This window comes from Callithrix jacchus, chromosome 9, assembly GCF_049354715.1.
Source record: "Callithrix jacchus isolate 240 chromosome 9, calJac240_pri, whole genome shotgun sequence".
NCBI lineage: Eukaryota > Metazoa > Chordata > Mammalia > Primates > Cebidae > Callithrix > Callithrix jacchus.
This window is the reverse complement of record NC_133510.1, coordinates 124,158,402-124,182,734: the sequence shown is the minus strand read 5'-3', so window position 1 is coordinate 124,182,734 and position 24,333 is coordinate 124,158,402. Positions and strand designations below refer to the sequence as shown.

Below are 24,333 nucleotides of genomic sequence, written 5' to 3'. Positions count from 1 at the left end.
TAAATAAAAATTAAATTAAAATGTGGGAGTTGCCAGGGTAAAAACATTTAAACACTGGTTGAAATCACCAAGGGAGTAAGTCTAGAGCAACAAGCGAAGAGGACCCAGGACTAAGCCCTGGAGTGCTTATTTTTCAGAGTTTGGGGAATTGCAGGTGTCCACTATGATGCCCAGCCTGGTCTTGAACTCCTAGCCTCAAGTGATCCTCTAACCTCTGCCTCCCAAAGTGCTAGGATTACAGGTATGAGCCACCCAGCCTGGATCTCTGGTCTTTAAGATTCCTCTCAAGCAGGTGTCTGCTAACACCAAATGAAATTCATGTGCCCACTTCCCACCAAATTTTCATGCTTTTTTCCTACTTAACACACATCGCACTGAACTTTTGGAGCCTCTCTCTTTTTTTTTTTTAGATGGACTTTTGCTCTTCTTGCCCAGGCTGGAGTGCAATGGTGCCATCTTAGCTCACCAAAACCTCCATCTCCGAAGTTCAAGCAATTCTCCTGCCTCAGCCTCCCGAGTAGTTAGGATTACAGGCATGTGCCACCACGCCGGCTAATTTTGTAATTGTAGTAGAGACTGGGTTTCTCCATGTTGGTCAGACTGGTCTCGAACTCTCGCCCTCAGGTGACCTGCCTGGCTCAGCCTCCCAAAGTGCTGGCTTACAGGCGTGAGCCACCGCACCAGGTCTTGGAGTCTCTTTTCTTAGCTATCTCCCGCACTGCTCTGGGAGCCCCCTTGGAACAGGAACCTCATCTTATTTCATCTTCTTAGCTCAGTGCATGAACTTGGTTCAGTGCATGGGTCACAATACCTGTTAAATCCACTTTAGGAATAGCGAGCGTGAGGGATTAGAGAGGCTAGAGTCGGGCACAGGGTGGACTAGAACTCCCAATCTGTTCTCTCAGACTCCAGATTCTACTCCTTCACCTGAACATGAGCACGTCCCTTCTGTTCCCAAGCCTCGATTTCCTTTTGTTTTTGTTTTTTCATTTTTTACTATTTGCCTCGATTTCCTTAGGCACATTTAAGCCGTTGAATTGACTAACAACGATCCTACTCCAACCTACTGGGCAAGCTGCCTCCTCTAGGGTCAAACACTATCCAATTTCAGTTTCCAAACATCATAAAAGGGAAATTCTAAAAGCTGAGAATCGAAACTGACAGCAGAGAGATAGACTAGATGACAGGCTTTTTAAGGTGGCCCCAGGCATTCCGACCTCAGTCTAGCATCCTCCTGTGCCTCTATGCAGTGAGAGAGTCTCCAAGAAGGGACCCCAAGTCAGCCCATCACTTCTGGTTTCCTATTTGCTAGGGTCATTCATCCTACGGAGCACTGGAGGGCAGCTGAGGAGGAGCCGCCTTAACAAAGGGGTTGTGTGCCAGGGAGCTGGGTAGGTGTCTGGCTATATATCTGCCCAGCAGTGGTACTCTGGGTACAGAGATGGCACTGACACAGGAGCTGTATGCCACACCAGCCTCCAGGCTGGACTCCTTCGTGGCTCAGTGGCTGCAGCCCCACCGGGAGTGGAAGGAAGAGGTGCTGGACGCTGTGCGGACCGTGGAGCAGTTTCTGAGGCAGGAGAATTTCCAGGGGGAGCATGGGCTGGACCGGGATGTGCAGGTGCTGAAGGTGATCAAGGTAAGACTGGGCTCCTCCAGTTCCCCACGCAGGACAAAACCCACTAGCAGAGTCCACGTCCCTGAGGATGCTGGGGACCCCTGTCCTCCTGATCCCTCGCCCATGCTGATGACATCTCAGGACACCGCGTCCCACCTAGCTGTCTACACCCTATTGCACCACTGCCTTCAGCAGAATGAGTCTAATAATGATAGCTCACATTTGGGGCCTCGCTAGCCTAACGTTTTAATATGCACTGTCTCTAATTCTTGCACCCTGTGAGATAGGTACTGTTGGGTTTTTTTGCGGGGTGGTGCTTTGTTTTTTGTTTTGAGATGGAGTTTCACTCTTGTTGCCCAGGGTGGAGTACAATGGTGCAATCTCGGCTCACTGCAACCTCCATCTCCTGGGTTCAAGAGAAGCCTCCTGAGTAGCTGGGATTACAGGCACCACGTCTGGCTAATTTTGTATTTTTACTAAGACAGGGTTTCTCCATGTTGGTCAGGCTGGTCTTGAACTCTGACCTCAGGCAATCCATCTGCCTCAGCCTCCCAAAGTGCTGGGATTACAGGCATGAGCCATGGTGCCTGACCTGAGATAGGTACTATTCTTTACAGATTAGCAAAATGGAGGCTCAGAACTAATACAAAGCAAGGTCCTTAGCTGGATCCTGGTGTGAATGAACCATCTGTAAAATACAGTTTGGGGACAACGGGGGAATTTCTATATGGCCTAGATATCAGATGGTGTATGTATCTGATGTGGGAAATTGTTGGTTTTTGTTAGGTGGAACAGTGCTTGTGTGGTTTTCAAGGAGAATGTTCTGTTTGGACACAAACACTGACGTATTTAGGGACAAAGTTCCCTGGCGTCTGTAATTTACTTTAACATGGCTTAGATTAAGCAAATGTAGATAGAAATTGACACTTGTTGAATCAACTAGTTGGGTGTATGAGTGTTAGTTGTATCATCTTTCCATTTTTCTATATGTTTTAACTTTTTTTTTTTTTTTTTTTGAGATGGAGTTTCTCTCTTGTTACCCAGGCTGGAGTGCAATGGCGCGATCTCGGCTCACTGCAACCTCCGCCTCCTGGGTTCAGGCAATTCTCCTGAGTAGCTGGGATTACAGGCACGCGCCACCATGACCAGCTAATTTTTGTATTTTTTTGTAGAGACGGGGTTTCACCAATGTTGCCCATGCTGGTCTCAAACTTCTGGGCTCAAGAATATGCCCACCTCAGCCTCCCAAAGTGCTGGGATTACAGGCGTGAACCACCACACCTGGCCAGTAAAATGATTTTTTTAATAGAGGCTCAGAGAAGTGAGGTGACTTGCCCAAGGTCACACATTAGTGTTGAAGCTGGGATTTGAACTTGACTCAAGGGATCCAAGCCCCCCGCTCACTGAGATTTTTCTCCAATCCCTTCCTCCAACTGTTTCATGCCACCTCCTGTGCTAGGTAGGATCAAATTCAAAAGGGTCAGAGCTAGAAAGGCTTTGGAGGATCAGACCATCTCACCAATCCCTCACTTAAATATTAAGTAAACTGAGGCACAGAGAGGGTGAGAGATATCTCAAGGTCACACAGCAAGTTGGAGGCAAAAGCAAGACTACAATTAAGACTCCTGACTCCCAGCCCAGTGATCAAGTTCTCTCTCTAAGGGCAACCAACTCACAGAGAGACCTAGAAGCCGCAGGCCCCTATCTGTTCTTCGCATCTGTCCCCAGCATGTGAAGCCTGAGGCTGTACAATTTATAAGTGAGAAAGCACAAATTTTGATCTCAGACAGCCTCTTTGTTTCTTCCGTTACCTGCTGTGTGGCTTTGCTTACCACTCTTATTTCTCAAAGCCACAGTCTTCTCATCTGTGATTGGGGCATCCAGCATCCTTGTCTCTCCCTCACCAAGCCAATGGTGCAGTGCAGGCTGAGCGACTGGTGCGTGATAAATGCTCAGAAACAGAAGATCATTATAATTCCTGCCGAGCTTTCTTCCGGGCCTGAGACACAAGTCTGACTCCGGCAGACCCTCCCAGGCCACTCCCTCCCCGACAACCCTGAGAATAAAGTGGAAGGAATAAGGAGTGTCTGGCAAGACAAGGATGCTACAGGAATGAGTTTTTTTGTTTTGGTTTTTATTCATTTGTTTTTGAGACGGAATCTTGCTCTGTTGCCCAGGCTGGATTACAGTGGCGTACTCTCGGCTCACTGCAGCCTCCGCCTCCAGGGTTCAAGAGATTGATTCTTGTGCCTCAGCCTCCCAAGTAGCTGGTATTACAGGAGTGTGCCACCACACTTGGCTAATCTTTGTATTTTTAGTAGAGACAGGGTTTCACTATGTTGGCCAGGCTGGTCTTGAACTCCTGACCTCAAGTGATCCTACCATCTCAGCCTCCCAACGTGCTGGGATTACAGGCATGAGCCACCGAGCCTGGCCAAGAATGAGTTTTTACGGCAGGGAATGCTATTTACCTTCCTGCACATCATAGCCACTCCTCCCCTTGAAACCACTAAGTGGTAGCAATCCCCAGAGAGCCATGACTAATGAGAAATGATATATCTTATTTAGAGTCTAAATCCTCCTTTTCCCCACCCCCTGAACATCTAGTGAGCAGAGGGGCTCCACATAAGGGAATGCTTCAAATGAATTGTGCTTAAATAGGTTTAAAAGTGAAGTAAATTAGGAAGCCTGCTCTGGATGTGCTCTTTTCTCTCTGCCTGGATCTTACCAGTGGGAAAGGCTGAAAGGGAAGTCTGGGCCAGGCTCGGTGGCTCGCTCCTGTAATCCCAGCACTTTCGGAGGCCAAGGTGGGAGGATTGCTTGAGCCCAGGAATTCGAGACCAGCCTGGCCAAAATGGTGAGACCCCCAACTCTACAAAAAAAAATACAAAAAATTAGCTGGGCATGGTGGTGAATGCCCATAGTTCCAGCTACTCAGTTCCAGCTGAGGTGGGAGGATTGCATAAGCCCAGGAGGCCAAGGCTTCAGTGAGTGAAGATTGTGCCATTGACTCCAGTCTGGGCAACAGAGCAAGACCCTGTCAAAAAAGAAAGGAAGGTCTAGACATAGCTTTTGGGGGTTATGTCCCTCATTCACACACCGGGTGCCATCTCCAACCCTCTCCCATGGGGTGGAAGTGCCGGGTCTGAATGCCCATGGTACCTCAGAAGCAGGGCCTGGCTCACAGCCTTGGGTCACAAGGAAGAAAGAGGCCGAAGAACCACTCACTACTTGAGTTCTGGCTCTTTCGCTGACTCCACTGCCTGCTGGCTGGGAGACCATGGCAAGCTGATTAACTCCACGCTGCCTCAGCTTTCTCATCTGTACATTGGAGAGAATTCTCCTAGTACCCACCTCAATATGGGAAGTGAAGTTTTTTTGGAGGGGGTTGTGTTTTTTTGAGATAGAATCTCACTCTGTTGCCCAGGCTGGAGGGCAGCAGCGAGACCTTGGCTCACCACAACCTCTGCCTCCTGAGTTCAAGCGACTTTCCTGCCTCAGCTTCCCCAGTAGCTGGGATTGTAGGCACTCACCACCACACCTGACTAATTTTTTTATTTTATTTTATTTTATTGGTTTTTCTTTTTTTCTTTTTTTTTTCTGAGACAGAGTTTCACTCTTGTTACCCAGGCTGGAGTGCAATGGCACGATCTTGGCTCACCGCAACCTCCGCCTCCTGGGTTCAAGCAATTCTCCTGCCTCAGCCTCCTGAGTAGCTGGGATTACAGGCACACGCCACCATGCCCAGCTAATTTTTTGTGTTTTTAGTAGAGACGGGATTTCACCATGTTGGCCACGATGGTCTCGATCTCTTAACCTCATGATCCACCTGCCTCGGCCTCCCAAAGTGCTGGGATTACAGGCGTGAGCCACCGCGCCCAGCCTCTTTTTTTTCTTTTAGCTGGCGATCACAGATAATTATTATTTTTCTTTTAATTTTTGTGTTTTTAGTAGAGACAAGGGTTTCACCATGTTGGCCAGGCTGATCTTGAACTCCAGACCTCAGGTGATCCATCCACCAAGGCCTCCCAAAGTGCCGGAATTTTTATAGGCATGAGCCGCCAAGCCTGGGCAGGAAGTGAAGATTAGAAGGAATAATTGTATACAAGGCTCTCAGGAGTGCCAGGCACAGGGCATGCTCAGCCTGTGTTGTGTCATCTGGCAACAGCTGGATTCTGCTTCATGTGCAGTAACTCTGTCCACCAGGAAAAGTGGCCCACTGTGGGTCTGATGCCTCCCAAGCAATTCCATCTCCCAACACGGAATGAGGAGAGGAGGACAGTCGTTGTGGGGCTTTGCATACCAGAGGCAACAGGGCCGGGAGAGCTCATCTAGAATCTCCAAACATCAAAAAATCCCTTCAAAATCATCCATCTCAACCCCCTTCCATTACTGACAGGAAAACCGACCCCCCTGACAGCAGAAAGAATTGTCTAAGTCAGCTAGATAATGAGGAGAAAGAGACACGTGTTGCTGACTTCCTGCGTGCTGGGCACCCCACCAAACCCCTGGTATACATGATTTCATCCAATCCTCCCAGTAGCCCAATGACTCATGTCCCAGCATTACTTTCATTTTACAGGTGAAGATCTTAAGAGTCAGAATGTTTACCCAGATATGAAACGGGGAAGAGGGCCAGGCACAGTTGCTCTTGCCTGTAATCCCAGAACTTTGGGAGGTCAAGGCAGGTGGATCACCTGAGGTCAGGAGTTCAAGACCAGCCTGACCAACATGGAGAAGCACCCTCTCTACTAAAAATACAAAATTAGCTGGCAATGGTGGCAGGCGCCTGTAATCCCAGCTGTTCAGGAGGCTGAGGCAGGAGAATCTCTTGAATCCAAGAGATGGAGGTTGCAGTGAGCCAAGATCATGCCACTGGACTCCAGCCTGGGCACAAGAGCAAAACTCCGTCTCAAAAAAAGAACAAAACACACAGGGAAGAGTCACGATCTTTTTCAGGCTGCCCCATTTCACAGCCTATGGATCTTAAATGCACTAGGCAAACTTCCTCTTGCTTTATAATACCATGAAATTATTCAGGACCCCACCCCCAGAATTCTCAAACAACCCTACAGAGTAAACGCTATCATTCCTCTGGAGCTGGCCTCACTCTGTGGATAAGAAGACTGCGTCTCAGAAGCAATGCAGTGTCATAGATAAGAGGCTGGGCACTTTGGGAGGCCGAGGGGAGCAAATCTCTTGAGTCCAAGAGTTGGAGATCAATCCTGGACAACACAGCAAAACCCTATCTCTACAAAAAGTACAAAAATTAGCCAGGCATTGGGGCACAGGCCTGTAGTACTAGCTACTTGGGAGGCTGAGGAGGGAGGATTGCTTGAGCCAAGATCGCGACACTGCAGTCCAACCTGGGCAATGGGAGTGAACTGTCACACACAGAAAAAATGAGGCTGGGCTCTGAGGGCTGCAAACTGTGAGATCCGGGACAAGTGACTAATGAGGAGAAAGAGCAATGTGTTGCTGACTTCCTGTGTGCCGGGCACCCCACCAAACCCCGCATACATTTCATCCAGTCCTCCCAGTAGCTCAATGACCCATGGTCCACCGTTACTTTCATTTTACGGGTGAAGGTTGTAGGAGTCAGAATGTTTACCCAGATAAGAAGTAGGAAAGAGGCAGGATCTTTTTCAGGCTGCCCCATGTCTCGATCCGGTGTCTCGAGATCCTCGAGATACCTGTTTTCTCACCTGTGAAGTGTGGGTATTAGTCTGACCCACTACCCATCCCTCAGGGAGTGTGAGCATTCAGTGAGACAGTGCATGTAAAGTGCCGCAGGGGGTGCCTGGCACACGGCAGCTGGCCTCAGGGTGACGGGGCTCTGTGTTCTGCAGGTGGGCTCCTTCGGGAATGGCACGATTCTCAGGAGCAGAAGAGAGGTGGAGCTGGTGGCGTTTCTGAGCTGTTTCCACAGCTTCCAGGAGGCAGCCACACACCACCAAGCTGTTCTGAGGCTATTACTGAAAACCATGTGGCAATCCCAGGACCTGCTGGCTCTCGGGCTCGAGGACCTGCGGGTGGAGCAGAGAGTCCCTGATGCTCTCGTCTTCACCATCCAGGCCTGGCAGGCTGCGGAGCCCATCACTGTCACCATCGTGCCTGCCTACAGAGCCCTGGGTAAGGGGAGGGGAAGCCCAGTGGACTCAACACTTGCCCTCCCGAGGAGACTTCCCAGTGTGTCATCTTTCACTCACAGCCACGTGCACACACCCACATTCATTCATTCCATCTGTGTCCTGGGCTAGGGGCCGGGTTACTGCAGCGCACAGGATTCACCCAACTCTGGCTATCATGTGCTCAACTTGGAAGATAGAAATTGACCCAAGAATAGCGCAGATTAATACATGATTGCAAATGGTGTCAGTGCTAAGAGGAAAAGAATGGGGTGGCCTGGAAACCACAGAAAGGGTGCTCAGGAAGGGACTTTCTTGGGAAAGAACATTCAGGAGGCGCTGACACCCAGTGAGGGGAAGGAGCTAAAAGCGGGAGTGGGGGTCTGTCACCGCATTTTCTAGAAGCTGATCCAAAGACAAGGGTGTGAGGACAAGCAATTTATTTGGGCATTAATCCCAATACTGGTGGGGAAGAATGGAACTGAGATGGGAAAGGCAGGAATTCAATACAGTGTGCATCCGTGGGCGTCACCACTCTGGACTTCATGTCCTTGGAGAACTCGCAGTCATATTATAGAGCTCCCTCCATGGGATGCCAAGTGGGACGCTGGAGTGCTTGCTGGCCCGCCACTGGCCTGGGGCTGCTTCCAGGAGCACAACTCACTGGCCCCTGGTGTTTGTCCTCTGGTAGAGTCCTAGGTATTGGAAGTAAACCCTGTGTGCTGAAAGCCCAGATCCCAGAGGTTTCATCTCGTGTGCTAACTCCTGTTGGCTGTGATGGCTGCTGCACAGAGCTGCTTTTTGGAGAAGGTATCAGACAGGACCCAATTTTAGCAAGGAAGAGAGCGCTGGGTTGTCTCAGTGACGTGTACCACGGAACTGCTTCTCCCTGTGAGTATTTTCTTCTTTCTTTTTTTTTTTTTTGAGACTGAGTCTTGTTCTGTCACCCAGGCTGGAGTGCAGTGGCACGATCTCAGCTCACTGCAACTTCCGCCTCCCGGGTTCAAACGATTCTCCAACCTCAGCGTCCTGAGTAGCTGGGATTACAGGCGCCTGCCACCATGTCATGCCCAGCTAATTTTTGTATTTTTAGTAGAGACAGGGTTTCACCATGTTGGCCAGGCTGGTTTAAAACTCCTGACCTCAGGTGATCCACCTGCCTTGGCCTCCCAAAGTGCTGGTACTACAGGCTTGAGCCACCATGCCCAGCATCCCTATAAGTATTGAGAGGTTCCAACAGATTACCCAGAAAGAGATCCGAAACAGACATTAAAGAAAACGAGGATATTGAGGACATCCAGGGAGGACGATAGTCCAGGAGTGGCCTGACTCGTGCAAAGCCCCATGTTGGTTCCCCAAGTAAGAACTTCACAAAAAGGACAATTAGACAAGGCAGACCTTTGGTTTTGAAGATAGGAGGTCTCAAGTGTCCCTGGAGGGATAACTCCATTGAATAAGCAGGCTCTCCCTCACTCCTCAGGGACTTCTGTTCCCAACACCCAGCCACCCGCTGAGGTCTATGTGAGCCTGATCAACGCCTGCGGTGTTCCTGGAAATTTCTCCCCGTCCTTCAGCGAACTGCAGCGAAACTTCGTGAAACATCGACCAACTAAGCTAAAGAGCCTCCTGCGCCTGGTGAAGCACTGGTACCAGCAGGTGAGGGGCTGCCTGGAGGGCAGGGGCAAGTGGGGAGAGGAAGGAGGGTGGGGAGGAAAGACAGAGCCTGATTTTCCTCTCAGGAAACTGCCCCCAGGGGAAATGGAATCGGGTAGAGAGGGAGAGAATGCTAGTCTTTTGAAATGTAAAGTGAAACCCTCAGTGAAGAAGGTGGAAAAGGAGGAGAGGAGGAGGAAGAAAGAAATAGAGAAGGAAGGAGAAAAGCAGGTACCATACAGTATTTCAGTAAACTAGTTCTTTTTTTTTTTTTTTTGAGGCAGGGTCTCGCTTCGTTGCCCAGGCTAGAGGGAGCAGTGAGATCACTACTCACTGTAGCCCCCACCTCGCTGGTTCAAGTGATCCTCCCACCTTAGCCTCCTAAGTAATGGGACTAGAGGCATGCACAATCATGCCTGGCTAATTTTTTTATTTTTCTTTTGTATAGACAGGGTCTCACTGTGTTGACCAGCCTGATTTCCAAGTGGTCTCAAGCGATCCTCCCACCTTGGCTTCCCAAAATGCTGGGATTACAGGCATGAGCCACCACACCCAGCCCACAGTTCTTGTAATGCTTCAGTTACAGTCTAGGACTGGCAGATGTCAACATCGCTGGGTACCGTGGCCGTTAACCACAGCAGGTTAAGGACCAACAGGAGGAAGGATTTCTTTAATTCCACCCCAGGAGTGGAAAAGAGGGCCTGTGTGAGTGTGAACAGCCCCCGGGGACATTTCTCAGGCAACAGCTCAGTCAGTTTTAGAAGCAAAAATCTTCCCCCAAGATAATCAATGGAAACTCCAACTGCAAAACAAAACTCAGAGACAAAAATCATTTATTATGTAAAACTTACAGAGAAGTTACAAAGGAATCAGACAGCAGAAGGAAAGATTTGAGCCAATAAAAATAAAACATAACAGGGATTTAAAGAAAAAACAATTAGTGGCCAGATGTCACGGCTCACGCCCGTGATTTCAACACTTTAGGAGGCTGAGGTAGGAGGATCACTTGAGCCCAAGGGTTCAAGACCAGCCTAAGCAACACGGTGAAACCCGTCTCTACACAAATACAAAAATTAGCTGGGCATGGTGGCGGGTACCTGTAGTCCCAGCAGCTCTAGAGGCTGAGGCCGAAGGATCAGTTGAGCCGGGAATTGAAGTAAGTTGACCTGGGTTTTTTTTTTAAATCCATTTACTAAGGCTTACATCTTACCGATGACAGGCATCCTACATTTTATATATCATCTAAGTTTTAAGAATGTAACATTTCACTAGTATTGGAGAAAATAAGTTGTATTACCATAAGTTTAAATTCCTAACAAAATTATAATGTTATTAGTTATGATTTACAAAATTGAGTGTTAAGTATGAATTTGCAAAAGGTCACAAAACAAATTCATTAACTTACAAATAAATTTGAATTTAAAATGGAATTTCTAAAGTCAGGGATAAAGTGTTTTTGTTAGTGAGTCAGTGACCTATAGGGAAGGCCCAAGCTTTCACTGACTGGGGAGGAGAGAATTATACAAGATGATCCTGCGTTTATTTGTTTGTTTCAAGGCCAAAGTGTTACAGTTTTTTTCTCTCTAGCTGTGGAATGTGATATAATATATATAATGGCCACAGGAAAATATGTCAGTTTTGCTTCCACAAATCAAACCACTGAGTATTTCACCAAAATTTTCACTTTCTATCAATGTATCAGTGAGATTCTTTTTTTTTTTTTTTTTTTGAAACAAGATCTTCCTCTGTTACCCAGGCTGGAGTACAGTGTGTGACCTTGGCCCACTGCAACCTCTGCCTCCCAGATTCAAGCAATTCTCCCACCTCAACCTCCCAAGTAGCTGGGATTGCAGGCACGTGCCACCATGCCTGGTGAATTTTTGTATTTTTAGTAGAGACGGGGTTTCACCATGTTTGGCAGGATGGTCTCGATCTCTTGACCTCATGATCCGTCTGCCTCGGCCTCCCAAAGTGCTGGGATTACAGGCAAGAGCCACCGTGCTCGGCCCTCAGTGAGACTTTTTATTTATTTTTTTTTTGAGATGGAGTGTTGCTCTGTCTCCCAGGCTAGAGTGCAGTGGTGCAATCTCAGCTCACTGCAACCTCCGCCTCCCGGGTTCAAGCAATTTTTCTGCCTCAGCCTCCCTAGTAACCCGGATTACAGGCGCCCGCCACTGTGCCCAGCTAATTTTTGTATTTTTAGTAGAGACGGGGTTTCACCATGTTGGCCAGGCTGGTCTCAAACTCCTGAACTCATGATCTACCCGCCTTGGCCTCCCAAAATTCAGGGATTACAGATGTGAGCCTCAGTGAGATTCTTTTTTTTTTTTGAGACGGAGTTTCGCTCTTGTTACCCAGGCTGGAGTGCAATGGCGCAATCTCGGCTCACCGCAACCTCCGCCTCCTGGGTTCAGGCAATTCTCCTGCCTCAGTCTCCCAAGTAGCTGGGATTACAGGCACGCACCACCATGCCCAGCTAATTTTTTGTATTTTTAGTAGAGATGGGGTTTCACCATGTTGACCAGGATGGTCTTGATCTCTTGACCTCGTGATCCACCCACCTCAGCCTCCCAAAGTGCTGGGATTATAGGCATGAGTCACCGCGTCCGGCCCTCAGTGAGATTCTTAACACAGGAAGTGACCAGCATCAGTTAAGAAGCTTTCTTTTGTAAGTAAGAGAAAAACACAAAAACCAACTCAAACTAGCTTAAACAATATAGGGAATTATCAGCTCATGTATGAAAACCCCTAAATAGTGGGGAGGGGGCTTCAGGCACTGTTTGGAAAGGGCACTGACTCTGTTTCTCTGGAATCCTCTCAGCTTCTCAGTCCTCTATATGTCAACTTGGTCCTCTGACTTGTTGCCCTCTTGGTGGCAAAATAGCCACAACTGTTCCTGCCCTCATACACACACACGAGAGGACTTCCGTTCTTTCAACCACTGAACAAAATAACTAGACTTTACTCCAGTGAGCCAGCTTAGACGGCATGCCTTCTCTTGAACCAATCACTTGCAAGTGGAAAGGTTTATGCCGTTAGGCCTGTGCCAGTCACGGCCCATCCTGGAGCTGAGGGTGGCGGTCAACCCCTTTTAAACATCATGGCTTCTGTGCAATGGGGAAGGAAAGAATGTCTGCTAGAGAGGCAGCCCCAATCTTCACTACAGAATCTTGCCTATTACCATTTTTTCCCTCTATCTAAGGAAACCTTTCCTTTCTTTAAAGAAGCATTTCTCAGAAGCTCAATGCATTAAAATGGATTTCAGTGGAACTGCTTAGGCTAGGATGCTTGTGACAGAGCACAACCTGCTCACTCCTTTGGACACCTGCTCATAATCTCACTCCAGGAGTTACATCTGTCAAGCACGTATTGAAGCCCAATGGACTAACTCAGCCCTTTAATTCTAAAATGGTGAAACCACACAAAGACTTAAAACAAAGGGATGGAGAAAGATTTACCAACCAAATGGAGAGCAAAAATAAATAAATAAAAAGCAGGAGTTGCAATTCTCGCATCTGATAAAATAGATTTCAAAGCAACAAAGATATAGTGGTAAAAGGATCAATGATGATCCTAACACCCAGATACATGAGACTCATAAAGAGATTTAGACTCAACAAGACAGAAAATTAATAAGGATATCCAGGACTTGAACTCAGATCCGGAACAAGTAAACTCAATAAATATTTATAGAGCACTCCATTTTAAATACACAAAATATACATTCTCCACCTTAAATACACAAAATATTGATCGGCCATTATTAATACCCATTTTTAGAATAAAGCTACATTCCCCATTCCCATTTTCTCTCCCTCTTTTTCTTCCTCTTTCTTCCTCTCCTTCACTCCTTTTTTTCCAAAAATAAAATAAAATAAATAAAATGGTGAAACCTATGTCCAGAGTTGGAATGTGACTTAGCCAAGATCACACAGCAGGCTGCACAACCTGGATTTCTCAGCTTCTGGTCCAATGCCATCCTTACACAGAATCTTAGGGTCTCTCTTTCTTCCCATCTCTTTCAACAGTATGTGAAAGCCAGGTCGCCCAGGGCCAATCTACCCCCTCTCTATGCTCTTGAACTACTAACCATCTACGCCTGGGAAATGGGTACTGAGGAAAACGAGAATTTCATGTTGGATGAAGGCTTCACCACGGTGATGGACCTGCTCCTGGAGTATGAAGTCATCTGCATCTACTGGACCAAGTACTACACACTCCAGAATCCAGTCATCGAGGACTGTGTCAGAAAACAGCTCAAAAAAGAGAGGTACTGGACCACTGTGTGCCCACCAAATCTCAGAGGAAAAGAAAGAGGAGCTGATGAAATGTAGCGTAGAGTTTTGTGGACTGGCTGCAGTAAGCAGTAAGGTGGCCACCAGCGTTGAGCATTGACATCTCACGCCAACGCAGCTGGCATCTCAAGTTGGTGGCTTGAGATCAAAGTCATCAGGGGGCCATGGAGTGGGTATAAGCCTGTTCCTTGTTTCCTAAGCCACCCTCCACCTTAGCTCTGCCCTCTTGCTCTTCGAGGACCATTTCAGTACTTTGTAGCAGCTAGCATGAGAAAATGGAAAGAATCTCGGAACCTCAGGTTTAAATCCCAGCTCAGCCATTCTCCCACCGCTGTGAGCCTCAATCCCTTATCCGAAAGGCTGGAGTGAACTGGTACCTACGATACAGTATCCATGTGAGGGTTGGAGAAGATCTGTGTTAAGGATCCACAATACGGAGCATCTGGCAGATGCTGTGTAAATGCTCATACTGGAGCGTGTGCTGTCCGCATCCCATTCATATCCCCTCGGCCTTTACTGCTCCAGGGAAGGATGGCTCCACTTCCAACTGCCGGCACCTGCATCCCTTTGCCTGAGCTTCCCCCACACCAGCAGACCCGCTCCGAAAGCAGGCCTCCACCAGATCTGGTAGGAGTTGGTGGATAAATACCACAGCTCACTCACCCCAAAGATGGAAGGAATCCAGGTCTCATTCCATACTCTTTTTTTTTTTTTTTTTTTTTTGACAGAGTCTCCCTCTGTCGCCCAGGCTGGAGTGCAGTGGTGCAGTCTCTGCTCACTACAACCTCCACCTCGTGGGTTCCAGCCGTCCCCTGCCTCAGGCTTTCGAGTGCTGGGATTACAGGCACCCATCACCACATCCGGTTAATTTTTGTATTTTTGTAGAGACGGGGCTTTGCCATGTTGGCCAGGCTGGTCTTGAACTCCTGACCTTAGGTGATGTACCCGCCTCAGCCTTCCTAAGTGCTGGGATTACAGGCGTGAGCCACCATGTCTGGCCCCATTCCGTACTCTTTCCCAAAGGTCCCTCCTGTTGACCACAGTAGTAATTACTTCAGTCCCCACCCTTTATGTCTACCTTCCCTATCTCTCACTGCCTCACTCCCTTATTCAGGCTTCTTGGGGTCACTTTGCAAACAAGCCAAATCCTTATCTGGGAATCTGCTTCAGGGGAAGCCCAACCTAGACAACCCCCTACATTAGAGGCTCTGGGCCTGTGTGTAAGCAACATCCCAATTTTTAATGTTCTGCTATGTGAGTATTGGGTCTTTTTTGTAAGGAAGAAAAGCCAGGTCTGCTCATGAAAAGAGGATTTATGATAACCATGCCCAGAAAGCATCTGGACCTGAGACTCCCTCTCTCTCTGTCACTCTCTCTCATGACCCGTAAGCACTTTTCCCCTCAGCCTCTGCTTCTCTCTCCACATCTGTCCTGCTCCCCTCTGCCTCCCAGGTAGTAAGGGACCTCCATCATCCCTGTGTCCAAACCCCAGAGGGAACCAGTCTGATTGCTGGACACAGGACACAGGCCCCGTGTGTTGGGTCACCTGCCAGCCAACAGAATGAGCCAGTTTATATCAGTGACCTCACCCCATAGGCCAGCCTGGCACTTTCAGGATCAGGCCAGCCTGATCCTCCCGCCTCAGCCTCTCCAGTAACTGCCACCATGCCCTGCTAATTTTTGTATTTTTTGTAGAGACGGGGTTTTGCCACGTTGGCCAGGCTCATCTTGAACTCCTGACCTCAAGTGATCTGTCCAGCTCAGCCTCCAAAGTGCTGGGATTACAAGCGTGAGCTGCCACACCCTGACCGAAGAGCTGGTCTTAACCATGGGCTTGCAGTCACCCCAAGTTACTAAGCAGGCTCAAGATCCCCTTCAAGCCAATATTCTTTAAAATATTTATTCAATATTTATAGAAAGAAGAGACTCTTGGGGGTAGCTCAACCTCTGCTCTGTTGAGCGGTGTTGAAAATAGATGCTCGGTGCTGCAGAGAAAGTCAGCACTGAGACGATGGATTTTTTTAGCAACGCAGTTTTTATTTCCTGGACGGCAGGAAGGGTACTGCTGTTTTGCCACCAGAGTACAATGAACAAAGGAAAAGCGGACAAATTTATCCCATACGCATTTGGGGTTGTTCTTACTGCTGTGTCTGATCTCCGCTGGTTGGAACCAGACCTCAAAATTTAAACTAAAACCCTACTGGCTAACAATTTAAAACTTTTCTAAACAGGTAAAAGCACTGGAGAGCTGGGACATGCCTGGGAGCATGTCCAGCACAGATATCTTGGTTAAAGTAAAAGGACATAGAAGGTACTACGTGCCTGTAAGCACGGCATGTCTAACAGCTACATAGGATGGGGCTTAACATGGCCAGGCGTGGTGGCTCACACCTGTAATCCAAGCACTTTGGAGGCCAAGGTGAGCGGATCACCTGAGGTCGGGAGTTCAAGACCAGCCTGGCCAACATGGTGAAACCCTGTCTTTAAAAAAAAAAAAAAAAAAAGGATGAGGCTTAACAAAGAGTCATTAGCACACTTATAGTTTATTTTTTAACAAGAAAGGAAACTTTAAAAGGGAACTTTTCTACTTCCCACAAGGAGGTAAATGGGTAAGAGCCCCATCTACTGGCTGTAACAACTTAGGGAGATGTATAAAAACGAGACAACCTCAACAACGAAAGCAACCGTCCCTACCTGATCTGTAAGGATTAGAAGAGGTTAATTTGCACAGGATTTGGCCTTGTACTTCAGTAGGTATCAGTAGCTAGTGGTGGTGTTTCTATGATCCAAAGCGATGTAGCAGCTCTAATCTTAAACTTGCAAAGCCTGCTCTGAACTTAGAGGCCCCCCTCCCCCCGCCTGAATGGGTATCTGTTACTCCTCTAGCATGCCTCTTGGAGCCTCATTCTCCCCCACAATTCCTTGCAAACACCCAGGCACTCTCTCAGAGAGGAATTATTTTCTTTCTTTTTTTTTTTTTTTTTTTTTTGAGACGGAGTCTTGCTCAGTTGCCCAGGCTGGAGTGTGGTGGTGCAATCTTGGCTCACTGCAATCTCCGCCTCCTGGGTTCAAGAAATTCTCCTGTCTCAGCCTCCCGAGTAACTAGGATGACAGGTGTGCACCACCACAACTGGCTAATTTTTTGTGTTTTTAGTAGAGACAGGGCTTCACCATGTTGGCCAGGCTGGTCTTGACCTCCTGAGCTCAAGCGATCCTCCCACCTCTGCCTCCCAAAGTGCTGGGATTACAGGCATGAGCCACCGTGCCTGGCCCAGACAGGAATTCTTGGAAATAGGATTGTCTCCATCCTGTTACTCTTCTGCCATGATTGGGGCCCTCCTGAACATCTGCGGGATATGGACATCGCGATGGCTCAGCGACTGGACTAAATACTTGCTGAGAAGGTTTTTTTCTGGCTTGAAGGCTCCAAACCATTCCGAGCCTGGGCACCCTTTCCCTGTGTTGTAGGCCCGTCATCCTGGATCCCGCTGACCCCACCCACAATGTAGCAGAAGGGTACAGATGGGACATCGTCGCTCAGAGGGCCTCCCAGTGCCTGAAACAGGACTGCTGCTATGATGACAGGGAGAACCCCGTCCCCAGCTGGAACGTGAAGGTAACGGCTCCTGTCTGGGCAGTCAAGGGCTGGAAGCTGAGAATGACAGATAACTAGTCAGCATTGACTCATTCAGTTCTGTGTCGATGGAGAGCAGAACCCGAGTCACCGTGTGAGGCCCAGCCACACCACCACCGGCTCTGTCAGCGTAGACAGATCCTTTGGCTCTCAGAGCCTCAGGTTTCTTACCTTCAAGTTTTTGTTCTCCTTTCCTTTATTCTTCCCATAACCCACTGGAGAATCAGTTTCGTGTTCCTGATCATTCTGTGCATGAGTTGGGTCCAGCCAAGTCAACTCAATCAGCCACTCTGTGCCAGTGCTGAGCTCGGGGACGGGGGTGGGAGTGGGGGCTGGGGGACCACACAGGCCCCCGACTCGGCCGGGCACGGTGGCTCACACCTGTAATTTCAGTACTTTGGGAGGCCGAAGCAGGTGGATCACGAGGTCAGGAGTTCTAGACCAGCCTGGCCAACATGGCAAAACACCATCTCTACTGAAAAAATACAAAATTAGCCAGGCGTGATGGCAGGTGCCTGTAATCCCAGCTACTTGGGAGGCTAAGGCAGGAGAATCTCTTGAACCCTGGAGGCAGGGACTGCAGTGACCTAAGATCAAGCCATTGCACTCCAGCCTGGGCAACAAGAGGGATACTCTATTAAAAAAAAAAAAAAAAGACACGACCCCAACTTTCAAATAACTCACCCTATGTTGTTAGGAAGCAAATCCATGAAACAAACTTACACAAAACTGCTAGAATTACCAGAGAAGACAAGATATTCTGAAAACAAACAAAAATGCGAAGTCATCTTATTATGTGATGTGAAACCCATGGCATAAGCAGAGATCGCAATCATCTGTTTCATTCACATCACACTTTCTAGTTTGCAACGTGCTTGTCCAGGGTCCCTCTCAGTTGATCCTCACGTGCAGTTTTGTAAATAAGAAGGCTGGGTATTACCCCTGTGTTTCGTGGTATCATCATCATCGTTATCATTATCACTATTATTGCCATTTTACAGAAGAGAAAACTGAGGCTCAGAGAGGTTAATTAACTAAGGTCACACTGCTAACAGGCTGCAGAACCAGAGGCTCTGGGGGTCTGGAAGCAGAATAAATGTTCACTGAAGTCACCAGAGAAGATTCCTTAAAGAAGTTAGGGGTTGAGGTGAGCCCTAAGGGACAGGGAAAGATACAGACACTCAGAACAGAGGACAAAGTATGATGAGGGGTCAAGAATGGGAGTCTGGGATGAGCAAGATGTTTATAGGAACAGGAGACTGACCTACTTGGAGCAGAAGGCAAAAGCAGAATCAGAGGCTCCAGTAAAGTACAGAGAGTTATAAACGGCGACCTACCAGCCAAATGAGGAGGCCTACCCATGGGCTGGAAAATATATGTCTCTGGATTTTTCCTGAATATAAAAACCACTGTAGGCTGGGGGCGGTGGCTCATACCTGTAATCCCAGCATTTTGGGAGGCTGAGGCAGGTGGATCCCTTGAACCCAAGAGTTCAAGACCAGCATAGGCAACATGGTGAAACCCTGTCTCTACTAAAAATACAAAACTTAGCTAGATGTGGTGACACGCACCTGTGGTCCCAGCTACTCAGGAGGCTGAGGTGAGAGGATCACTTGAGCTTGGAAAGTCAAGGCTGCAGTGAGCTCAGACTGTGCCACTAAGCTGCAGCCTGGGTAACAGAGCAAGGCTCTGTCTCAAAAAACAAATACACAAAAAATTGTGTAAAGATTGTTTATCTCGACAAATCAGAAAACTTGGCAATGCCAGACTTATAATTCTTCTTTCTTTCTTTTGTTTTGTTTTTTGAGATAGAGTCTGGCTCTGTTGCCCAGGCTGGAGTGCAGTGCTGCTATCTCAGCTCACTGCAACCTCCACCTCCTGGGTTCAAGCGAGTCTCCCATTTCAATCACCCGAGTAGGTGGGACTACAGGCACACGCCACCATACCCGGCTAATTTTTGCATTTTTTTTGGTAGAGATGGGTTTTGCCATGTTGCCCAGGCTGGTCACAAACTCCTAACCTCAAGTGATCTGCCCGCCTCAGCCTCCCAAACTGCTGGGATGACAGCCATGGGCCTCTGCACCTAGCCAAGGCTTATATTTCTTCTGGAAAGAATCAGCTAGAGGCCTGACCCTCACCAGCACTTTGCAGGTGCTCTCCAGCCCCGTGGGGCCCTCAGGCCCTGGAATGTAGCCTCTGGATGTGGTGAGAACACAGACTATGGAATCTGCCCTGCTCCTTACTATCTTTGTGATTAGTGTTCGGTAAATTACTTAACCCTGCTCAACCAGTTTCCTCATCAATAACATGGGGTTAACACTAGAACCAACCAACAGACAGACATGCTCTGAGAATACAGTGCATTAAGGTATGGAAGGTGCCCAGCATACTGCCTGAAAGTGGTTACCACTCCTTGAACATTTGCTGCTGCTGCTATTGTAACGATAAGGACAGATGAAGGGAACGTCTGCATATCAGACAGAGAAGTGTGGACTTAACACCCCTCCTTCTCCCTCTTCCTTCCAGAGGGCACGAGACGTCCATGTGACAGTGGAGCAGAGGGGTTACCCCAATTTCAAGCTCATCGTGAACCCATATGAGCCCATAAAGAAGATTAAAGAGAAAATCCGGAGGAGCAGGGGTTACTCTGGCCTGCAGCGTCTGTCCTTCCAGGTTCCTGGCGATGAGAGGCAGCTTCTCAGCAGCAGATCCTCCTTAGCCAAATACGGAATCTTCTCCCACACTCACATCTATCTGCTGGAGGCCATCCCCCCGGAAATCCAGGTCTTCGTGAAGAATCCTGATGGTGAGAGCTACGCCTATGCCATCGACCCCAATAGCTTCGTCCTGGGTCTGAAGGAGCAGATTGAAGACCAGCAGGGGCTGCCTAAAAAGCAGCAGCAGCTGGAATTCCAAGGCCAAGTCCTGCAGGACTGGTTGAGTCTGAGGGGCTATGGCGTCCAAGACAGTGACACCCTCATCCTCTCTGAGAAGAAAGGGGGAAAGTCTCTGTTTCCAGCCAGCTAGTCTCCTCTGGGAAACTTCTCTGTACATTTCTGCCACCTACTCCAGAACTCATTCTATGAACCACTCTGTCCCATTGTTGGCTGGGAAGGTCCCAGGTCTTCACCAGCTTTATGACGAGTTATCCCAAGCCAGATGTGGTAGCTCACACCTGTAATCCCAGTACTTTAGGAGGCTGAGGTATCAGAGGAAGACCCCGTCTCCACAAAATAAAAAATAAGCAGTTGTTGGTGGTGTGTGCTTGTAGTCTCAGGTACTCGAGAGGCTGAGGCAGAAGGATGGCTTGAGCCCGGGAGGTTGCAGCTGCAGTGAGCTATGATCACACCACTACACTCCTGCCCAGGCAACAGAGTGAGACCCTGTGTCTAAAAAATAAAAATAAGTAAATTTGTTTAAAAAAAGAATTATCCCAGCCCTGCCAGGAGGAGTATGAGAGACTGAATATACAGATGGACGGTGGCCACACCACGTACGACAACAGAATTCTGACCCACAGTCAATCAACCCCAAACCATCAGGACTTGGTCAATAACTGCTCGCTTCTCTAATTCCCCGCCCCACTCCCATTCTGCTTCCAATTTAAGACCAACCAAGAAAGCCAAATAAGCTCAGCAGACCAATCACATGGTTAGCCCTACTTCTAGCCAGTGTGCTTTCAGCTTCTCTACACCAACAGCCTCAGGGCATCGCTGAAGCCTTCCCCTTTTCCTGCCTCTATTTAAATCTCTGTAAGGCAAGAGATGGTGGCTGGTTCCTATCTGCTGGAGACCATCCCCCTGCCAGATCCAGGTCTTCGTGAAGGATCCCGATGGTGAGAGCCACGCCTATGCCATCGACCCCAACAGCTTCATCCTGGGTCTCCAGGATGAATTCCCAATCAGAAACTGGGAACGAACAGCCTTTGTTAGTTCTCATTTGGGTGCTCCTTATTTTCACAGGGCCTAATGCTGTCCTAATGGTTATTGCTTGATCATTTGAGCTTCTCAACTCCAAGAAATGAGGACTGGGAAAACTGAGACAAAAGGAGACAAAGAATAGGAAACCGAGGATGATGCAATGTAAAAAAATCGCCTCAACTCCTAAAACCCATACACAAACAGTACGTAATAGTCGGGAGACTGTAGGAAAATAACAGCGGCCGGGCGCGGTGGCTCAAGCCTGTAATCCCAGCACTTTGGGAGGCTGAGGCGGGTGGATCACGAGGTCAAGAGATCGAGACCATCCTGGTCAACATGGTGAAACCCCGTCTCTACTAAAAATACAAAAATTAGCTGGGCATGGTGGCGCGTGCCTGTAATCCCAGCTACTCGGGAGGCTGAGGCAGGAGAATTGCCTGAACCCAGGAGGCAGAGGTTGCGGTGAGCCGAGATCGGCCATTGCACTCCAGCCTGGGTAACGAGCGAAACTCCGTCTCAAAAAAAAAAGAAAAAAAGAACAGCATCTTTATTATCAAAGGACATCATGTGATCGGGTTTACTCCAAGCAATAGTTTCCTTTTGCCCTCCCATTTTGTCCAGCTTTCTACTGGGCTACTCACCTTCCATAGCATAGAAAATGCACATTGCAATTGGTTCACAACAGCCTCTGGTCAATTCGGCAATCATAATCATTATATTTCCCACTTCTGTTTGCCTTCAGGGACAGAAAGAGTGCCTCCTTTCCAGAAGGCTGGTCCAGTCCCCATCTTTGTGTCCTTCATAATGCCCAGCACAGCCCACATTGCAGGCGGTGAGAAAATTCTTGTTTAAAAAAAAGAATGGCCAGGCATGGTGGCAAATGCCTGTAATCCCAGCACTTTGAGAGGCCGAGGCAGACGGATCACGAGGTCAAGAGATCGAGACTATCCTGGCCAACCTGGTGAAACCCCGTCTCTACTAAAATACAAAAAATTAGCCAGGCATGGTGTTGTGTGCCTGCAGTCCCAGCTACTCAGGAGACTAAGGCAGGAGAATTGCTTGAAACTGGAAAATGGAAATTGCAGTGAGTTGGGATTGCACCACTGCACTCCAGCCTGGCAATAGAGTGAGACTCAGTCTCAAAAAAAAAAAGAAAAGAATGAAAAAGTGAATGTCTTAGTCCATTTGGGCTGCTATAACAAGATACCATACACTGGATGGCTCATAACAATAACCATTTATTTCCCACTGCTCTGGAGGCTGGGAAGTCCAAGTCAAGACACTGGCAGTTTTGGTGTCTGGTAAGGCCTCTTTCTGATTCAAACATAGCAGCTTCCCACTGAGTCTTCACATGGTGGAAGGGGTAAAGGTGTCTCTGGGGTCTCTTTTATGAGGGCATTAATCCAGTTCATGAGGGCTCAGGCCCCATTACCTAATTACTTCCCCAAAGTCCCACTTCCTAATACCATCACCTTGGGAGTGAGGACTTTTTGGAAATTATCATTATCTAAATGGAGTCACTTATGTCAAACTCTAACAAAGGAGAGCTGGGAGGCCATGAAGAAGGGGCGCTCACACACATATGCCTGTCACAGAAATTATCTCAAGAAATTCCTCAAAACCACAGTATTACAGATAAGCCCCTTGTATAAGGATATTTGTCTAACAGTGGGTGTCTCCACAATAAGCTAACACCAACTCCTGCAACAGGCTCCTGTAATCAACAGTACTTGTTTCAAAGAAGTTTATGTGGATTTCTCCTTACCCCAACCTTTTTTTTTTTTTTTTTTGAGACAGAGTCTCACTCTGTTGCCAGGCTGGAGTGCAGCAGCTCAATCTAAGCTCACTGCAGCCTCCACCTCCTGGGTTCAGGCGATTCTCCTGCCTAAGCCTCTGGAGTAGCTGGGATTACAGGCACGTGCCACCACACCCAGCTAATTTTTGTATTTTTATTAGAGATGGAGTTTCACCATGTTTGCCAGGATGGTCTCGATCCACCCACTTCCGCCTCCCAAAATGATGGGATTGCAGGCGGGAGCCGTCCTGCTCGTCCCCTCCAACCTCTTTTAATGTGCCTATAGCCCACTATAACATTCATATCTCAAATTGCAATTTCTTGCAATTCTTGAATAAACACTTTCTTTTGGAGCATCAGTCTCTCTGTTGTTTATTTTAGTTGCCAATTTTAACATTTAATTTTGGAGGAACACAAACATTCGACCATATCTATCACCTTCCTCTTTTTTGGAATAGAAAAGCTCAAGGCCAGAGAGTTTGTTTTAGTAAAGTTTTGACATACTTGTCTTCAAAGATAAAACATGAAACAGTATTCCACAGACACAAATAAAGTGATTTTGTTCATCCTTCACTGTGAGGTATTTTAACCACAGAGATTCTAATTTTTTGGTCTTGAATGGGTCCTGGGAGTCAGTGTTTTTTTTAAGTTCCCTAAACACCTAGAAAACTAGGGTGTTTCTCAAACCAAAGCCATGCATCTGAATCACCGAGGACGAAGCCTCTCAAACTTTAATATGCATACCGATCACCAAGAGATCTTGTTAAAATACAAATTCTGATTCAGTGGCTTTGTGGTGGAGCCCAGAATTCTGCATTTCTTTATTTCTTTTTTTTTTAATTACTTTCATTTTTTTTTTAGAGACAAGGTCTGGCTCTATAGACCAGGTGAGGTGCAGTGGCACCATCAGAGATCACTGCAACCTTGAACTCCTGGACTCAGGACATAGTCCCAGGCTGGAATACAATGGGGAGATCTCAGCTCACCCCAACCTCTGCCTCCCCTGTTCTAGCAATTCTCCTGCCTCAACCTCCCAAGTAGCTGGGATTACAGGAATGTGCCACTACGCCCGGCTAATTTTGTATCTTTTTTTTTTTTTTAGTAGATATGGGGTTTCAGCATGTTGGTCAGGCTGGTCTCGAACTCCTGACTTCAGGTGATTTGCCCGCCTCAGCCACTCAAAGTGTTGGGATTACAGGCGTGAGCCACCGCACTGGGCCAGAATTCTGCATTTCTACACTCTAACTAGTAAGGCTCTAGGTTAAGGAAATAAAGATTCCTGGGTCCCAC

At 47.9% G+C, this 24,333-nt stretch overlaps 1 protein-coding gene across 2 annotated transcripts; it reads left to right on the top strand.

Annotated features, from left to right (window-relative positions):
- Positions 1-1,432: 1,432 nt before the first annotated feature.
- On the top strand, positions 1,433-23,402 carry OASL (2'-5'-oligoadenylate synthetase like). 2 transcript variants are annotated; one of them, XM_054238990.2, is made up of 6 exons: positions 1,433-1,639; positions 7,468-7,750; positions 9,227-9,402; positions 13,428-13,669; positions 17,163-17,309; positions 22,499-23,402. In XM_054238990.2, the coding sequence occupies exons 1-6, from the start codon at positions 1,442-1,444 to the stop codon at positions 22,551-22,553; spliced, it is 1,101 nt and encodes a 366-aa protein (XP_054094965.2). In that variant the 5' UTR covers positions 1,433-1,441; the 3' UTR covers positions 22,554-23,402. The 2 variants fall into 2 exon arrangements, with proteins under 2 accessions (XP_054094965.2, XP_002763695.3); XM_002763649.6 differs by having other exon boundaries at positions 17,163-17,310; positions 19,855-23,402.
- The last annotated feature ends 931 nt before the right edge of the window (positions 23,403-24,333 follow it).

Bases quoted from the DNA above. Each gene is read 5' to 3' on its own strand.
- OASL (XM_002763649.6), top strand. From the start codon at position 1,442: ATGGCACTGACACAGGAGCTGTATGCCACACCAGCCTCCAGGCTGGAC. The intron at 7,751-9,226 runs GTAAGGGGAGGG...CTCACTCCTCAG, and splicing joins GCCTGCCTACAGAGCCCTGG to GGACTTCTGTTCCCAACACC. The intron at 9,403-13,427 runs GTGAGGGGCTGC...CTCTTTCAACAG, and splicing joins TGAAGCACTGGTACCAGCAG to TATGTGAAAGCCAGGTCGCC.